Source organism: Solanum tuberosum, unplaced genomic scaffold (genome assembly GCF_000226075.1).
Source record: "Solanum tuberosum cultivar DM 1-3 516 R44 unplaced genomic scaffold, SolTub_3.0 scf00010, whole genome shotgun sequence".
NCBI lineage: Eukaryota > Viridiplantae > Streptophyta > Magnoliopsida > Solanales > Solanaceae > Solanum > Solanum tuberosum.
This window is the reverse complement of record NW_006238936.1, coordinates 3,592,850-3,608,498: the sequence shown is the minus strand read 5'-3', so window position 1 is coordinate 3,608,498 and position 15,649 is coordinate 3,592,850. Positions and strand designations below refer to the sequence as shown.

At 33.3% G+C, this 15,649-nt stretch overlaps 1 protein-coding gene across 3 annotated transcripts; it reads right to left on the bottom strand.

Moving 5' to 3' along the window:
• Window positions 1-10,433: 10,433 nt before the first annotated feature.
• On the bottom strand, window positions 10,434-15,339 carry LOC102586095 (auxin response factor 18). 3 transcript variants are annotated; one of them, XM_006339662.2, is made up of 15 exons: window positions 14,873-15,339; window positions 14,715-14,753; window positions 14,147-14,262; window positions 13,951-14,046; window positions 13,798-13,854; window positions 13,447-13,599; window positions 13,097-13,181; window positions 12,848-12,938; window positions 12,569-12,733; window positions 12,366-12,479; window positions 12,207-12,279; window positions 11,970-12,117; window positions 11,252-11,868; window positions 10,975-11,162; window positions 10,434-10,899 (listed from the first exon to the last, which is right to left on the bottom strand). In XM_006339662.2, the coding sequence occupies exons 1-15, from the start codon at window positions 14,898-14,900 to the stop codon at window positions 10,752-10,754; spliced, it is 2,118 nt and encodes a 705-aa protein (XP_006339724.1). In that variant the 5' UTR covers window positions 14,901-15,339; the 3' UTR covers window positions 10,434-10,751. The 3 variants fall into 3 exon arrangements, with proteins under 3 accessions (XP_006339724.1, XP_006339723.1, XP_006339725.1); XM_006339661.2 differs by having other exon boundaries at window positions 11,252-11,877; window positions 14,873-15,334; XM_006339663.2 differs by lacking the exon at window positions 14,715-14,753 and having other exon boundaries at window positions 11,252-11,877; window positions 14,873-15,333.
• Between the last annotated feature and the right edge of the window lie 310 nt (window positions 15,340-15,649).

Genomic DNA, 15,649 nt, shown 5'->3' with positions numbered 1-15,649 from the left:
AATGTCACGTAATGTAACATTTGGATACTAGATGGATACATTAACATCACAAAGAAGAAAGATAATGTACAATATTTAAAGTTGATAGCAAAATTAAGAGATAGGAAGGAAGGCAGTTGATTTACGATATGACTTTCAACTTGATTCAATTTCATTTAAAGCAAAAGCAAATTCTATCTTATAGATAGGGGGTGTTAACATCATTACGCATTAATAACGCCTATATTAGCAAAGAAAGAAATTGTGAATTGTCAACATAAATTAGTGATAATAAAAATAAAATGAGAATCGAAGAATTGAAAGAATATTATTATAGGTCACAATCAAGAGAGTGATTATGTTTACTTTGCTCCTCTCTTTTACTGAAAATATGAATTAACTTTAAAAAAATGATTATTTCTCTTTCTAACAATTTCATATATATGGTTATTGTATGATTATAACATTTGGTATGATATTTTCTACTTTATAATTTGATGATCGAAGATAAACATGTCGTGATTAAGTTGTAAAGGATCCTTACCTAAATTATAAATAAATGGAAAATGGCGTAAGATAATATCAATTCATGATAAACTCCAAATGCTATAAAGTTTAATTATTTTCTTTAAGGAGGGACAAGATAACGAAAACAAAGGTAACATAAGCAACACCACATAAATAAAGAAAAAATTATTCCACTAAATTATTAGTCTCACAAAAAGCCTTAATTATCAAGTTTGATGATATAACCTAGGGACAGGGGTCTGAAAAATACCTCAACTTTGGTCGAATTTGCTGTTGCGATACTAAACTTTCATGAGGACCTATTACCTCCCTAGACTATTTAATACCGTATTTTAAACATATATATTTGTCCACGTGGACATAAAAAATAATGCAAAATTATAAATAGTAATGTGTCCACGTGGGCACATATATACCTTTAAAATACACTATTAAATAGTTCAGGGGGTAAAAAATACGGTATTAAATAGTCTAGGGAGGTAATAGGTCCTCATGAAAGTTTAGTATCGCAACAGCAAATTCGACCAAAGTTGAGGTATTTTTCAGACCCCTGTCCCTAGGTTATATCATCAAACTTGATACAACTTTGGTCGGATTTGCTGTTGCGATACTAAACTTTCATGAGGACCTATTACCTCCCTAGACTATTTAATACCGTATTTTAAACATATATATTTGTCCACGTGGACATAAAAAATAATGCAAAATTATAAATAGTAATGTGTCCACGTGGGCACATATATACCTTTAAAATACACTATTAAATAGTTCAGGGGGTAAAAAATACGGTATTAAATAGTCTAGGGAGGTAATAGGTCCTCGTGAAAGTTTAGTATCGCAACAGCAAATCCGACCAAAATTGAGGTATTTTTCAGACGCTTATCCCTATAACCTACGTACTTTTTGTAAAGAAAGAATCAAATCACATTATTACTATTTAAAAATTTGATTGCATTTTATTAACTTTAAATTAATGTTGACATAATTATGACTTAAAATATTTTATAGAATTTCTGAATGTGTAACTTATTTATTTTATTAAAACTATTACTGCACTTTTGTTATGCTTTTTTAATAGGAAATATATATCATAGAGAAAGAGAGGTCGACGAGACCGACAATTTTTAGCAATAACATGTTAGTTTTCTCTTATTAGTATCACGTGAAAACCATGATACCATTCATATAATTATTAGCTTTATTATAAGTATTTTTCTCATTTTATATTTTAAAAATCATAAAAAGATGTTTGGAGAAAGCAATTTTTTTAATGTATTTTCTCTTAATTATTCTGCTTTTGCATATTTATTGACTTTTAATTTTTTTTATATCATTGCACAAATAATTAAGCTCTGAAACGCGGGCTATACCCAAATATAGAAGGAAAAAAAATAAAGGGGTAAATGAGAAAAATATTTATAAGGAAAAAGGGGAAAATATACCCTCAATTTGCGATTTAGAGAGAATATATCTCTCATTAAGAAAGTGATGTACATATACTCTTACCGTCTAACAAATGATGCATAGTTACACTCATAGTCGGAAAAAAAAATCAACCCCTTTCTACTTAGTCATAAAATAAGTTTGGATTGGGTCCGAATAAAAGAGGGATTGAGTTTTTCTTTAGTTAATTGAATCTGAAGGGAGTAAAGTAAATGCGTGAGGTAATTTTTATAAATCACCTGACATTTTTTAAGTAAAAAAACAATTATAGAATATTTATGAATTCAATATGTTAATAAAAAGAATAAATATGTATTGTTAGCTAAATGAGGAGTATATATATATAGGGGTGTTCATGGTTTGGATAAAAACCGATCCAAAACGGAAAAACCGAACCAAACCGATAAAAATAAAATCGATTTTATTTGGGTTTGGTTTGGTTTTAGATTTTTTGAAAACCGATAGTATTTGGTTTGTTTATGGTTTTATTCGAAAAAAATCGAAGAAATAACCGAACCGAATCGATGAATTATATACATATATTTTATTAATATACATACTTAATATATTATTTTTAGAAACAATTTAAAAGGTCTTATACATATTTTCATTAAAATTTCTTTATAATTTACTTATTGAAAGCAAAAATTCCCAAGATATGAAACATTTAACTTATTGATTTCATGTATATGAGTGTCTACTACAATTCTTGTGGGACTGAAAATGTTATTGTCTCTTCCTTCTAGGCCAATATAGTGAATTTTAAAGCTTTATTGATAGTAAATTTAGTGATCGAAAGTTCATTAATTTAAGTCATTCTAACTATTTTTCGTTTTGAATGGATTGTTGTCACTTTTTTCACATTTTGAATGAATTGTTTCTTTTATTTTTGTATATGGTTAATAACTGAATAACCAAACCGAAACCGATAACCACCAAACCGATAAATATATATTATATTTGGTTTGGTTTGATTTTGATAATTTCAAAACCGATTAAGTTGGTTTGATTTTGGTTTTTATCAATAACCAATCCAAACCGACCCGTGAACACCCCTATATATATATATATATATATTGATAAAGATATATTCACTCTAAATAACAAAATCGAAGGGTACCTCTTTTTCCTCGTTGATAAATTAGTTGGAGGGAATGGAAGAGGCAAAGGAGTAACAAAATATTTAGATGTTCGATTTGTTGATGGGAAAAATACTATTTATTCAAGTTTCTTCAGAATTCTTTAAAATCTAAGTAATAAAAGAAATTCTAATTATTATTTTTTCTATCCAATATTGTAAAATGTAATCATTGATTACAGTAGTTGAAATTTTTCAAGAAAGAAGGACCTTCGATTTGGTCCCCACAATTAGGGTTGTACATGGTCGGGTTGATTCGGGTTTTTCAAATATCAAATCAAATTATTTGTGTCGAATTTTTAAATTTATAAACCAAATCAAATCAATAAACCTCGGATTTTTTTGGGTTTTTCGGAGTTTCGGATTTTTTTGGGGTTTTCCTGTAAAGTATTCATACAAACATATAATTTACTTGTACTTCAAATATTTCTTTAGTCCTACCAAAATACAACTATCTAAGATGTTTCTTAAAAATATAACAAAATATGATATGATTAATGACACTAAAATCCAACAAAAATAATAATAATGAAATCGCGTAAAACAAATATTGCAAATTAATAAGTAATAATGACAATGATCATAATTTAAAAGTACTAAATCATGCTAAAATTAAGTTTAATAAGTATTAGTTACATGACTAAATATTAAAGGAAATTTAATTGTCTAAACCAATGTAAAACTAAAGAACATATATTCAATATTATTATCATTCTTAGTGTTGACTTGATTTCTTTTTGCATTAGTATTAATTTGATTTTGATTTAAGCTTTATTATAATTACCAACATCTTTGGACTATAATCTTTATTGGACCATTTAGAATTTTAAGTTTCAAACTTGAAATAATATATTAAAAGATAAAAACTATGAAAATGTATAAGAAATATTTAAAAATTATATAAAAGTAATTACTTTTATGTATAAAATAAAATTTTAAAATTTTATATATTATGTTGGGTTGGTTTGGTTTCGGGTTGGTTTTTTTTTAGTTAAAACCAAACAAACTCAAATATAGTCGGGGTTTTTTTCCAATACCAAACTAAGTCAAACCAAACCACCAGTTGAGTTTCTTTTTTGATTTGCGGTTTGGTTTGGTTTTCAGTTCGATTTTGTACGCCTCTACCTGCAACTCTTTTGGGCACACTAATCTTTCACGGCCCATATTTTAGTACGGGCTAGCCCAAGTGTATTTGGGCCTAAACGGTGACTTATGAGCATCTATTCACCAAGGTTGCACTTGCAGTTTATTGTCTAACTAGCATTGATGTAAGAATTTCATGGGTATCACTATTTAATTTGTATATGGTTTTTAGTATTATTTTTTACACATCTATTAATTTGGAATAATTTTAGACATGTTTGTTCAGGGACGGAGCTATGTGGGAATTCGTGGATTCGGACGAACCCAGTAGCTTTTCCGTAGACCCTATATTTGTACTAGAAAATTAAGTAATAACTTGTGAACCCCTAACAAAAACTGATTGAATAAGGAAGAGGAAGGAAATTTAGAACCCCAAACTTCAATACTGGTTTCGCCTTTGTCAGCTTGTCTGAAGTTAGACTTGACCAATCGTAGCTTCAAACGAATATGATTGATAGGCCGTTCAAGTAAAAATGACTAGATTCAGATATTTGTGCACTATGGGGTCGTTTGGTACAAAAATGAATAATGCAGGGATTACTAATGCTGGGATAAGTAATGCAGGGATTAATAGTGCAGGGATTAGTAATGTAGGGTTTATTTTTACCAAGTGTTTTGTTCATTGGTTCCAACCCCATTTTGGAATTGGGTTAAAACTTTATAAAAAATCTCCTTTCCAATTATACCCTTGAATTATTATGTAATTACGTTAAGGTAAATAATTGGCGTACAATATTTTTTTTTTATTGGCCTTCTAACTAGCTATGAGAAGAACAATTTTGTTGTCATGTTTTGCCTTTTTTCACTTAAATTATTTGAGGATAAATAATTGTCATCTTAGTAAATTGATTACTTACAAAATGTCAATTTTCAATTTAAAAAAAGAAGAAGATAAACTATCAACTTTTAAAATTGAAAAGACGTAAACAATAGTAAAACTGAATAAATCATCTACATTTACACATAAAAATTGCAAGTTGTAGTTTTAATATGTATGCAATTTTATAAATTGTTCAAATACAAATAATTAGAAACCACACAAATATATATAAAAACTTAGTAACTATACTAAAGGTAATCAACTTAAATCATGATCTAAAAAATAAGATCATACAACTAATCATTCAAGAAGAATTCGAAGAAGAATTTTCAATTCATGACTATTCAGAAATAGTAATAAATAACATGAATACATCTGATTATTATTTATCTGAATAAAATGAGCTTAAAAGAAGCTATAGATATATTAAACGACCTAATAGAAAGTCATAAGCAAATAGCCTTAAGACTAAAATTAATAGAATTAGAAATAAAATCTATTAAAGAAAATATTCCTGGAAAAATTACAAATCTAATAGAAAAAATAGAAAAATTTGACAAAAGAGTAAGTCAAAAATACATTAATGAACTCTTAGCAGACAAATTTGCTAGTAAGAATTCATATCAAAAGATCTATCATTACATCCCCATTGGGTTGCTGCATTTGTATCTAGGCAATATATTTGGGTGTTGATTCTTTTAGCTTTTCTTTGTATGTTATGAGTCAAACAAAGTTGTATTGAAAGATCAAGGTCTTCTAAAGCATAAACTAGTTCGTCTAGTTCATATATATAAAAATAAAATTATACATTCAATTAAGACGTTGATATATTTGCCTTTTTAATTAGTTAATATTAAGCAACTCACATTTCAAATATTGTATTAATTTGTATTGGATTTATGTAGTAACAAACAACTTTCTCTAAATAATTTGTAAGCTAATTTATTTAAATAAATTTACTAGTACAAATATAAAACATAAAATCAAGATAATAAATAAAATAATTAAAATGATTTGAGGGATATTTTTGTCTTTGCATAGACTTATCCCATGGTATTATTTCCAATGTATTACTAATACCTCCAAATGGAAGGTATTAGTAATACACCCTATAATACCATGTAGGAGGTATAACTAATCCATGAATTAGTTATACACAGGCCCAAATTCCTACCAAACATAATACTAAATAATACCATACATAATACATAGACTATTTATTTTAATGCGGCCTACCAAACGACCCCATATGTATGGCTTAAATGATGGTTCCCAAAATCAGATATTTGTGCACTTCAATTGTTGTTGTTAATTATTTGAAATATGCATTCTATATGTTTTGATGAAAACAAATAAAATACAAAGAACGTGATAACAAACATAGTTCAATAAATCAAAATAGTTGCGCACATTTCTGCGGATGACCTAAACCTTGAGCAATTGCGATGGAGACTTAGCAGCAGCCATGTCTGCGCACATCTCTCCCCGGCCTTTGGTTGTGGGAGAGACAAACCCTAATCCTAATCAACAAACATCCTTTTCCAACTCGATTAACCACAAATCAAGATGTCAAAAATTTGACAAAAATTCAGTTGAAACAGATTCAATATGTACATGGAGAGCCTACGATTCAATTCACAAAGGGAGAACGACAGGTTTTCGCACAGGAAGAAGGATTACATCAAGCTGTAATTATTAAGTTCTCATCCGATACACTAGAAATGAAGGATTTGCGAACAGTTTTACCTAAACACTTAGGCATAAAAGGAAACTGTTTAGTTGGTTTACTTGTTCGTAGACATATTCTGCTAAGGATAGACCAATATGAAGATTATGTGGTTGCTCTATCAAAATCGGTAAACTTTTTACCTTTCCGTGGAGAGCAACATCTTTATAGGGTATTTCCTTAGACAATAGATTTCAATTCTAGAGAAGAAACTTCAATGGCTGCGGTGTGAATTTCGTTGCCTCGATTGTCACCAGATTTATTTGCCAAGAGATCCTTGTTGTTGATGGCATCAGCGGTTAGAAGGCCAATAGTTATTGACATGGCAACATAATACAAGACAAGGCCTAGCACTGCTAGGGTGAAGGTGATACTCGATCTTATGGACAAGCTGCCTAAGAGGATGCGTCTCCAGTATTTGGTCGAGCAAACCGGTAAGATTCAAGAGGTTTTTCAAGAATTTGTTTATGATAATTTACCTTTATATTGTAACCATTGTAAGCATCAAGGTCATGATGAAAACAGTTGTCGATTGATTTTAAAAAAGAATCAAGATAAAAATCACAAAGATAATGGAATGGTTGGAGATGAACAATTCAATGGTGAGAAATTTCAAGGTGATTTGAGACAAATTTTAAATGAGAAGAGGGGACTAGCAAACATAGATCAAAGGATTGATGATAATACTCGAGTTGCAAATGCAAATAATAATGAAATAGCAATTGTGGAAGCCATTAAAAATAATGGAGATCGAGTAGTTGATACTTGTGTTCAAGATGATACTTTGGTTTTGAGTGCAAATGATGATATTACTAGTGATTCGATGGTTCCCGTGATTAATTTGGAGTCTGATCTAGCTTCGAATCCTAAACTACCTACTGCTGGTGTTTTATTTGGGAAAAATCCTAGTTTGGATACAATTCAAGATTCTTGCCAGGCTAATAAGGTGCAACCGTGTAAAGAGAATTTGAATCAAATTTTCAAATCTGGTGGTACATGCGATCATGACTTCACTTTGAAGGACAATGATAAGGAAGGCTGTACTGAAGTACCAAGCAAAATATTTCTCCAGCCAAACTACAACAACTAGATTGCACTAACCCACCACGCAAGGAGCAAACGATAAATTGTGAAGATAAAGTGTCAAGGTAGATTGTGTGCTCTAACACCTTTAATGCCCTAATGACCAATTCTGATCAAGAGCTCCATGCTTTGTCCAGTCCAATTCTTCAAGTTTCTAATCCAGAAACTACTCTGAATAAAGAAAACCCAATGATCATACCACATTCCAAAAGGAATGACAAGAGTTTGGTGAAGGAAACAAGTGATTCTAGATGGGCAGATTTAGTTGAAAAAGAGGAACATGCACCTACAAGGAGTAAGTTAAGTCCTCAAGCACCCATATTTGTGCCTTTAAGTAAGGCAAATCCACCTATGGCAGTGACAATTGATAACTTCAAAAGATCTTGACCATTAACACCAAGGTATTGGAAATAAGTCATGAGCCAGAAGCTGAAGTTTCAAGACGTAGTCCAACTACAACTTATGATAGTGACTTGGGCAGTGAAATGTTTGACGAAGATGATGAGGATGATATGTTAGACATATTATTTGATAAGGTAGCCAAGGATGGAGATCTCTCGCCTAGCTACAAAGAAGTGGAAGCAACAAAAACAATAAGAAGACATATGAAAGGCAACATAGTTGGGATGGTAAGGTGACTGAGGAATTTATTCCAAGGCACCTACCAATGCGACTAGCAAAGCAAAATCATATAACAGTTTCAACAACAACACGATCCAAAAAGAAGTGATGAACTATCAAGTTTTGTTGGAAATATTTGATGAAGAAGACAAGAGGGACATACTTCAAATTACTTTACACGGGCAATCCATCTCTTTTAATTCTTACATATATAAAATAAAGTTTGAGGTTGATAACCTAGCTTTATTCTTAGATTTTATATTTTTGCATTATTTAAGCATCCTCATTTGTAGTATCCTCACAGAGTGTATTATAAACTCTATGATGATCATAAAATATCTAGTTTTCTCTAGCTCTTATTTTCTTCATGCTTGTTAATTAATAGAGGTTTGCTACCTCATTAAGATTAGTAAGGTAAGGCCTAGCCCCCCTTACTTGTACTCTTCTCTTTGAGATCCTTTTTATTTTATTAATAAAACTAGCCCTAGGCACACCTTGCCTAGCGGACTTGCTTAAAAAAAAAAAAAAGTCCGAGATAAGTTCTTTGATTCCTAAACAAAAGAAAAACAATAATGAAGGTCTATTTCAGTTTGATACATGTAAGAAATCATACACTTCTAATACATCATCATATATATATTCAGCAAGACTGAAGAAACACTTGTTCCTTAACATGATCAAATTAGATCAATTCTAGTACATGTGTTGAAAATATAAGTAACTTCTAAAAGTGTCATCTCTCTAATAGATTAAATTTTAATATGAGATGGTCATACACTTTAATATGGTATCAGGGCTAACAGAGGTCTGGGTTCGAATCTCACAGTCATCCAAATTACAAAGAATTTCTACATGCTTGGCCATGAAAAAGAATCAGGTCGGCATGTGAACTCTTGACCTAATAAACCAATCCAAAGAGCTACCATACAATTTCTTTCTGCATAGTAATGCAAGCAAGGTTTTGATGAGATAAGTGTCTGCATTTGTGTCAAGCTAAGAAAAAAAAGAGGGATGAAATTGCAAACGGCCCTAGTTGTGGCATGTGGGGGCAGAAGCTCTCATTGGCATGCCCCTTCAAGGTTTGCTCTACGGGCAAAAGAGACTCAGATAACAGTCTGCCCACTCTGAAAACGACTCGGGCCAAGGTAGGGTCCAACAGCTAGAAGAAGAGTACGGCAAGTCACATGCAGTCCAGTTTGCAGGGGTCATAGCTAATTGCACTGTCTTGTTGCTATTCAATGCTAGGCCCATTATCCAGCTCCCAAGGCACTCCAAATTACATCAAGTATAAGCTCCAAAACAAAAGGACAGTCCAAAAAGTCTAAGCAAATTTGGAGTAGCACAAGGGATGACGACCTCATAAGATTTGAAATTAGAGAAAAAGACGTTGCCCAAACTGAAAATATTTCACGTCTTTGTCACAAAGATATTGTACGTTTATTTTTATCTCCTTTCGAAAAGCAACTCTTTTTAGTTTTGCTAGAAAGAATCCTAAATGACAACACCACTAGCTAGTAGCTAGTAAACTTGAGCACATTTTCTTTCTTCACAAACAGACAGACTTAGATCACAAATATTGAACCCCCTAAAGGGTTGCCATTTGTAATCCCACCAAACACCATATAATTACGCATTTTATAAAGAAACCATGAATAAAATGAGATTCCAAGCTTTAAGGACCACAGGGTTAAAAGTATAATTTTTCTTAGTTGAGGATAACATGCAGAGCAAAGAAGGACCATTACTGGGTACCATGTGCATATGTATTTAGCCTTGAAAAATCAATCTTCTATGGAGTATATAGTCAGTAGTAATGTGCCAAATAATTAAAATAGTACGGACTTGAGGCAGAGCCTGAAAAGATAATGGGGGGCCACAAATTCATAGCTGTTATGTTGCAGTTACTGTCGCTCTTTTCCACTCAGCGCTATAAAGAAATAGCACAACCATAGTTTGCCATCAAGAAACAAGCATGTCTAAGTTTGTTTGCTTTTTCCACAGACTGATCAAATCAAACCCCACCAAAAGTTGTCAACAACCACAAAAGTATTCACATTTTCCACAACTAACTTTCACCAAGTTTCTTAACTACAACATTAGTAAAATCTAACATTAATCTACTTCCTTACTGCTCTTCTACTTTGGAGCAAATCACAAACTCCAGTCTTCCTAGTTTTTCTTATCAGAGGAGAGAAACACGCGAAAATTAAATTAAAGAAAAAAACATGTCTATTCCTTAAGCCCTTGTATCAACAATTTTGTGCAAGTCATCATCCTTCAGCCTTTAGCTCTGAATCTACACTCGGCATTGTCCCTTCACCTTCCAATGATAAGATAGGAAGCTTACATCTAGGAGTCATCTTCTTCACTTCCTCGCTAGAATATATAAATATCCTCCTCACCATGTTGCAGAACTCGCTGCAATCAAGAAATTAAATCAGAACTAGTCAATGAAAAAAGCTAATGAAAATAAAAACGGTTGCAGAGACTCACAGCCATGGATCATCCCCCACAAGCATCATATCACCCTCATCATCCGTGTACACAACTTCCCATTTGTTTCGAGGGCAAAGCTCTCCCTTGATATCAAATATCTTCTCCAACTCACTGATGAGATCATCATAGCCACTTAGTGCAGTCAAGTCAACTGCACGTCCAACACGAACCCCTTGCATTTGCACCTATAATTTGGATAAATATGCTTACAGATAAGTAAAGTGAACAAATGGTTCCAACAATCTAAAGAACTAACATAAACTATCTTGTGTACCTTAGTACGAGTTCTTGAAGAAGTGGGGCCTTGTTTGAGTGTATCCTTTGGTAGTGCCTCCAATTGGACTTGTTTCTTTTCATCTGAAGGATTCAGATGCTCAACGTTCTGGTCCTTATCAATTTCAGACTCGTCATGCACAATGGGTGCCTCATCAGCGCAGTTGGATGTAATGTTGGGACCAAGTATTTCTTTCGCCTTAGTAGACGTATTATTAGAGTTGTTCCGCAAGTCAATTCCAAATAAGCGACAACCAGAAGAGATCTCACGTTTATTACCCCTATTCACTTGGTCATGTAAGAGGCCACTACTTGCCTTTGAAGACATCGGAGAACCATAATCCAACAGAGCTGATCGTGTGATCAGCTGCTTGTTGTCTTCAATAGAGTCTCGGAGCAGATTGAGGGAACCATTTGCAAGCATACTATGCTGCCAAGCTCCACTGAGATGTGTCCTACAACTAGTGTTGCTCACGCCGTTGGAGAGGCAGCTATTCTGCTTTGAGGACCAGAATAGTTGGTTATCATGACTTTGCACATCCGTAATACCACCTAAGTGGCTCACTTCAAGAGTAGGACCAGATCCAGGGCACCAGAATGGAGAAGCAGCCGAGGCAACTGCAATCTCTGCAAAAAAACATTTATTGCTGGATTCCAATGACTGGAATTGTAGAAGGGGAAAGGAAAAGTGAGATACGAGTTCAGAAGTAACTATATACCAGTGCGGGGAAGATCAAGGGGACGGGGTCTTTTGCTCTTTATTCCTGGTTGTGCAACATCTACACATGTAGAAGCGACAAAAGGCTCTATCTCCCATGGTGAAACCCTGTCTGGCCTTACCATGGATGCTGGTTCATCCCATTGAATCTAGAAGAGAGTAAAACTTAAACAAGTATCAAAACGAGACAATGAATGTGCCAAACGTTTCCATCTATGAAACCAAACATATTCTTCACCTTCAAGGATCGCCATTTAGATTCTGACCATTGTGAGGAAATGTCACCAGTTCCAACTATAGTTCCTGTAAACCTGACAATTAAAACCCACAGAAATCAAAAGCTGCAACAGCAGCATGACCTTCAAATTAACACAAGAAAAGGAAATGAATTGTGAACCTTCTTTCAGGAGAATCTTCTCCTTCAAACCTCATCCTGAAACGCATACCCACTGAGAACCCATGACTCACAGCCTCCAGATACTTGTTTAATCCAACTATAAATTGGCTTGTCCTGATTGATGTCATATGGTATCAAAAGAATTAGGAAGATGTCATATAACATGCACAGTGTAAACATTTTACGAGAGGATAGAGGAATACCTTGGTTTATAATACACAACAAACCGAGTCTGCGTTGTAATAGCATGAGATGCAGTGGCAAGAACTCCAAGATGCATACTTTGGCTGGATATCACAGATTGAGGTATAGGGCTTTGCTGACGAGCAAGACGTCTAACCCCAACACGCAGTTCTCCATTATCATCCCTGCAATATTTAAGACATGTGTCACCATCTATGTCATGGAAAATAAAATATGATTTAATTTTATCGAAAATGAACCAGCAGCAGTTCCTAACAAGTAAAAAAGAGAGTTAGCACCTCAGGAATACGAAAGCATCACCAGCAACCAATCTCTTGGATGTTACAAATGTACTCCATCCAGTAGTAAGCAAGTGTCTTCGAGGTTGGCCTGAAAAGTGGCTATGTAGATTAAGGAACCAAGACAATATACATGTATACCAGAATATAAATTCAACTAAAAATACTTATTATACTGGGAGAGTTTCTCAATCTCAAAACTCAAAGCGCAAACATTGGTTAATTCTTACTGTACCAAGTAAAAATTACCTCTAAAGATATGCTTAAATCGCCACTCATACCCATGAAGATCTTTGGCAACCAAATCTTGGGTCGGAGTCGCCTGAGTCATGTCCTGTTGATGCCACATATCAGTCCAAAATGTCAGAACATCTAACCCTCTAAAGATTTGCTAAAAGCAATCAAGTCTAAGACAGGGAAGAAGAGAAATGAACCTTCTCTCCTGCCAATTTTGCTATATAACATCAAGATGAGTGAAACTTAGACAACAGTTGCTGATATTGAAAATATAAGTAGTACGTATTGTTATTTTTAAGCCCATTTTCTTCATCCATCTCATGAAAAAACAAAAGGAAGTGAAAACAAAGTGAAAGAACTACCAGTTGCGGGAGGCATTCATTAGCGTGCTTCCGAAGAACAGAAAATCCTCCATGGGTGCTTGTATCTGATGCGGTTAAAATCTTACAGAACGAGTGAACCGTTCGTTTTGGCAGATCAGGTGGGCATGGATCAGGTTTAGAAGGCTCCTCTTGCTACAAGGAAATAAATTAAGTCGATGAAACGTGAGAATAAGTCAAACTAAAGAATCTAAACAGCAATCATCCAATAATTGTTCAACCCTTTTAAAGGGAAAGTTGGCTTAGAGGAGACTGATGCTTCATTTAGCATCATATGCCTGATGCTTAAGAAAAGATGCAGATAAACTAAAAGCAATTACTATAGATAGTTACCTCCGCCTCAGGGTGCAATGTGATCTGGGCATAGACCTCATCGGTCTCTGTCTCCGCCTATCAATTGAAGGGGAATGATCAATGATTAACCATAACAGGGAATTGGCAACAAACTCAATAAACAAAGGCTAGAATTCAGAATCAAGAATATACCAGTAACTGAACGTGAACAACGCGGCAGAGTATCTTAGAAGAAAGATTAAACTGAGGAATTTGTTGATTCACAGCTTGATTTGTCGAAGCCTCTAACTATATAAGCATCAATTAATACACAACCATAGCAAAATTTCAGATTTTTTTTCGAAAATGGAACTTTAGCATCATAAAAAAGAGGGTTGAAAAGAAATACTTGTTCTATGTGACCCTGTGGAAAGTAGTAAACTCGCTCTGCATCCCGAGGAACATCAACTAAAGGCCCTGCACATGCTTTCCAGAGGTCTCTATACAAATCCTCACTTCCCATACCTACTCAAAAACAAATTAACCAGAAATAGAAAATGTAACAAACTCACATAAAAGACATATAATTAGAAAATTGAAAAAAATCTTCAACTTGCCAAAGAAATGAAGCAAAGCCACAGAGACTGAAAAAAGAAATTGAACTCAGCAGTACTTGTTACAGAACTCAACAGAAGCTAGAGCTATTTAAACTGCATTTTTCATTAAAACAGAACTAATTCCAAATCAGGAATTTAATGATTTATGAAATGATCAGCAAATTGCATTAACTAAAGCTTTAAAGTAGCAGTTGAAAATTTTCAGAAAAATATAAAAAAGACAAAGAAGAAGAAGAGAAACAAACATAAAGAGATGCCGAGTCAAGCTTTGCTACCTCTCTTTCTCAGAAAACAACAAAACTTCATTGAAACCCACAAAACTTTAAAAGAAAGAAGAAAGAATCGGCAATTCATTTTCACCTGTATTTTGACTATGTAACTCAGAAGCTCCTCTATGACCTTCAACCAACAAGGCCCCAAAAAAAAGAAGAAATCACCCAAAATTTCACAGTAGAATAGAATATAGGAACCCAAAACAACAAATAAGGGACGGTAACAACAAAGCTTGAAGAAGAAACCTTTCTCAGTGTTCACGCACTTCAACATACCCAACTATCATCATTACAAATCCAAACCAAAAACTTGCAAAGATCCATTTTAGCTAGCAAACAAATTACTGTAGTTAATAATCACCCATTTTCTGCACCTTTCTCTCTCTAAATGTAAACACACATAAGTGTTTGTAACAGCTTTTGTGCTCTTTCTACTGATATTTTTCTAGCTTTGCTTTTTTTTCAGTTACAAAACCACTCTCTGCCTTTTTGAGTCTTGTAATCAGTAACCAATACCACCTTTTTGGATTTCCAAAAACCGCTCTTTTCTTTTTCCCTCTCAACAATTTATCACCTGAATAATCAACGTTTACCAAATACCCAAAACCGCTTTGTTATTACTCTATCTACGTTTCCCTCTCTGTATATCTTTTCGTCTTCCCTCTACTCTATATAGATGAAATCAAAATCAAAAGCTTCTTTCACTCACATCGGACATGCTCAGGTTAAAATTTAACCCCGGTTAAGCTTTTTCATACTAGTAACTTTTTTTATTTTTTTATGGCAACTACCTTTTCTTTTTTTAGTTACTATAAGCTACTGGAAAAAAAAAATTACTTTATGGGTTTGTTCGAAGGAGACGAAAATGCTTTTCTGATTCAAAAACTTTTTAAAACTTATTTTTTTAAAGTAAGAAAATGACTTTCCTCCTACTAAAAATACGAAAAATAAGTTTTACATTGATCACCACACTCGATACTATTATTTGATAGAAAATATAAGAATAGTGTTAAATATAATACT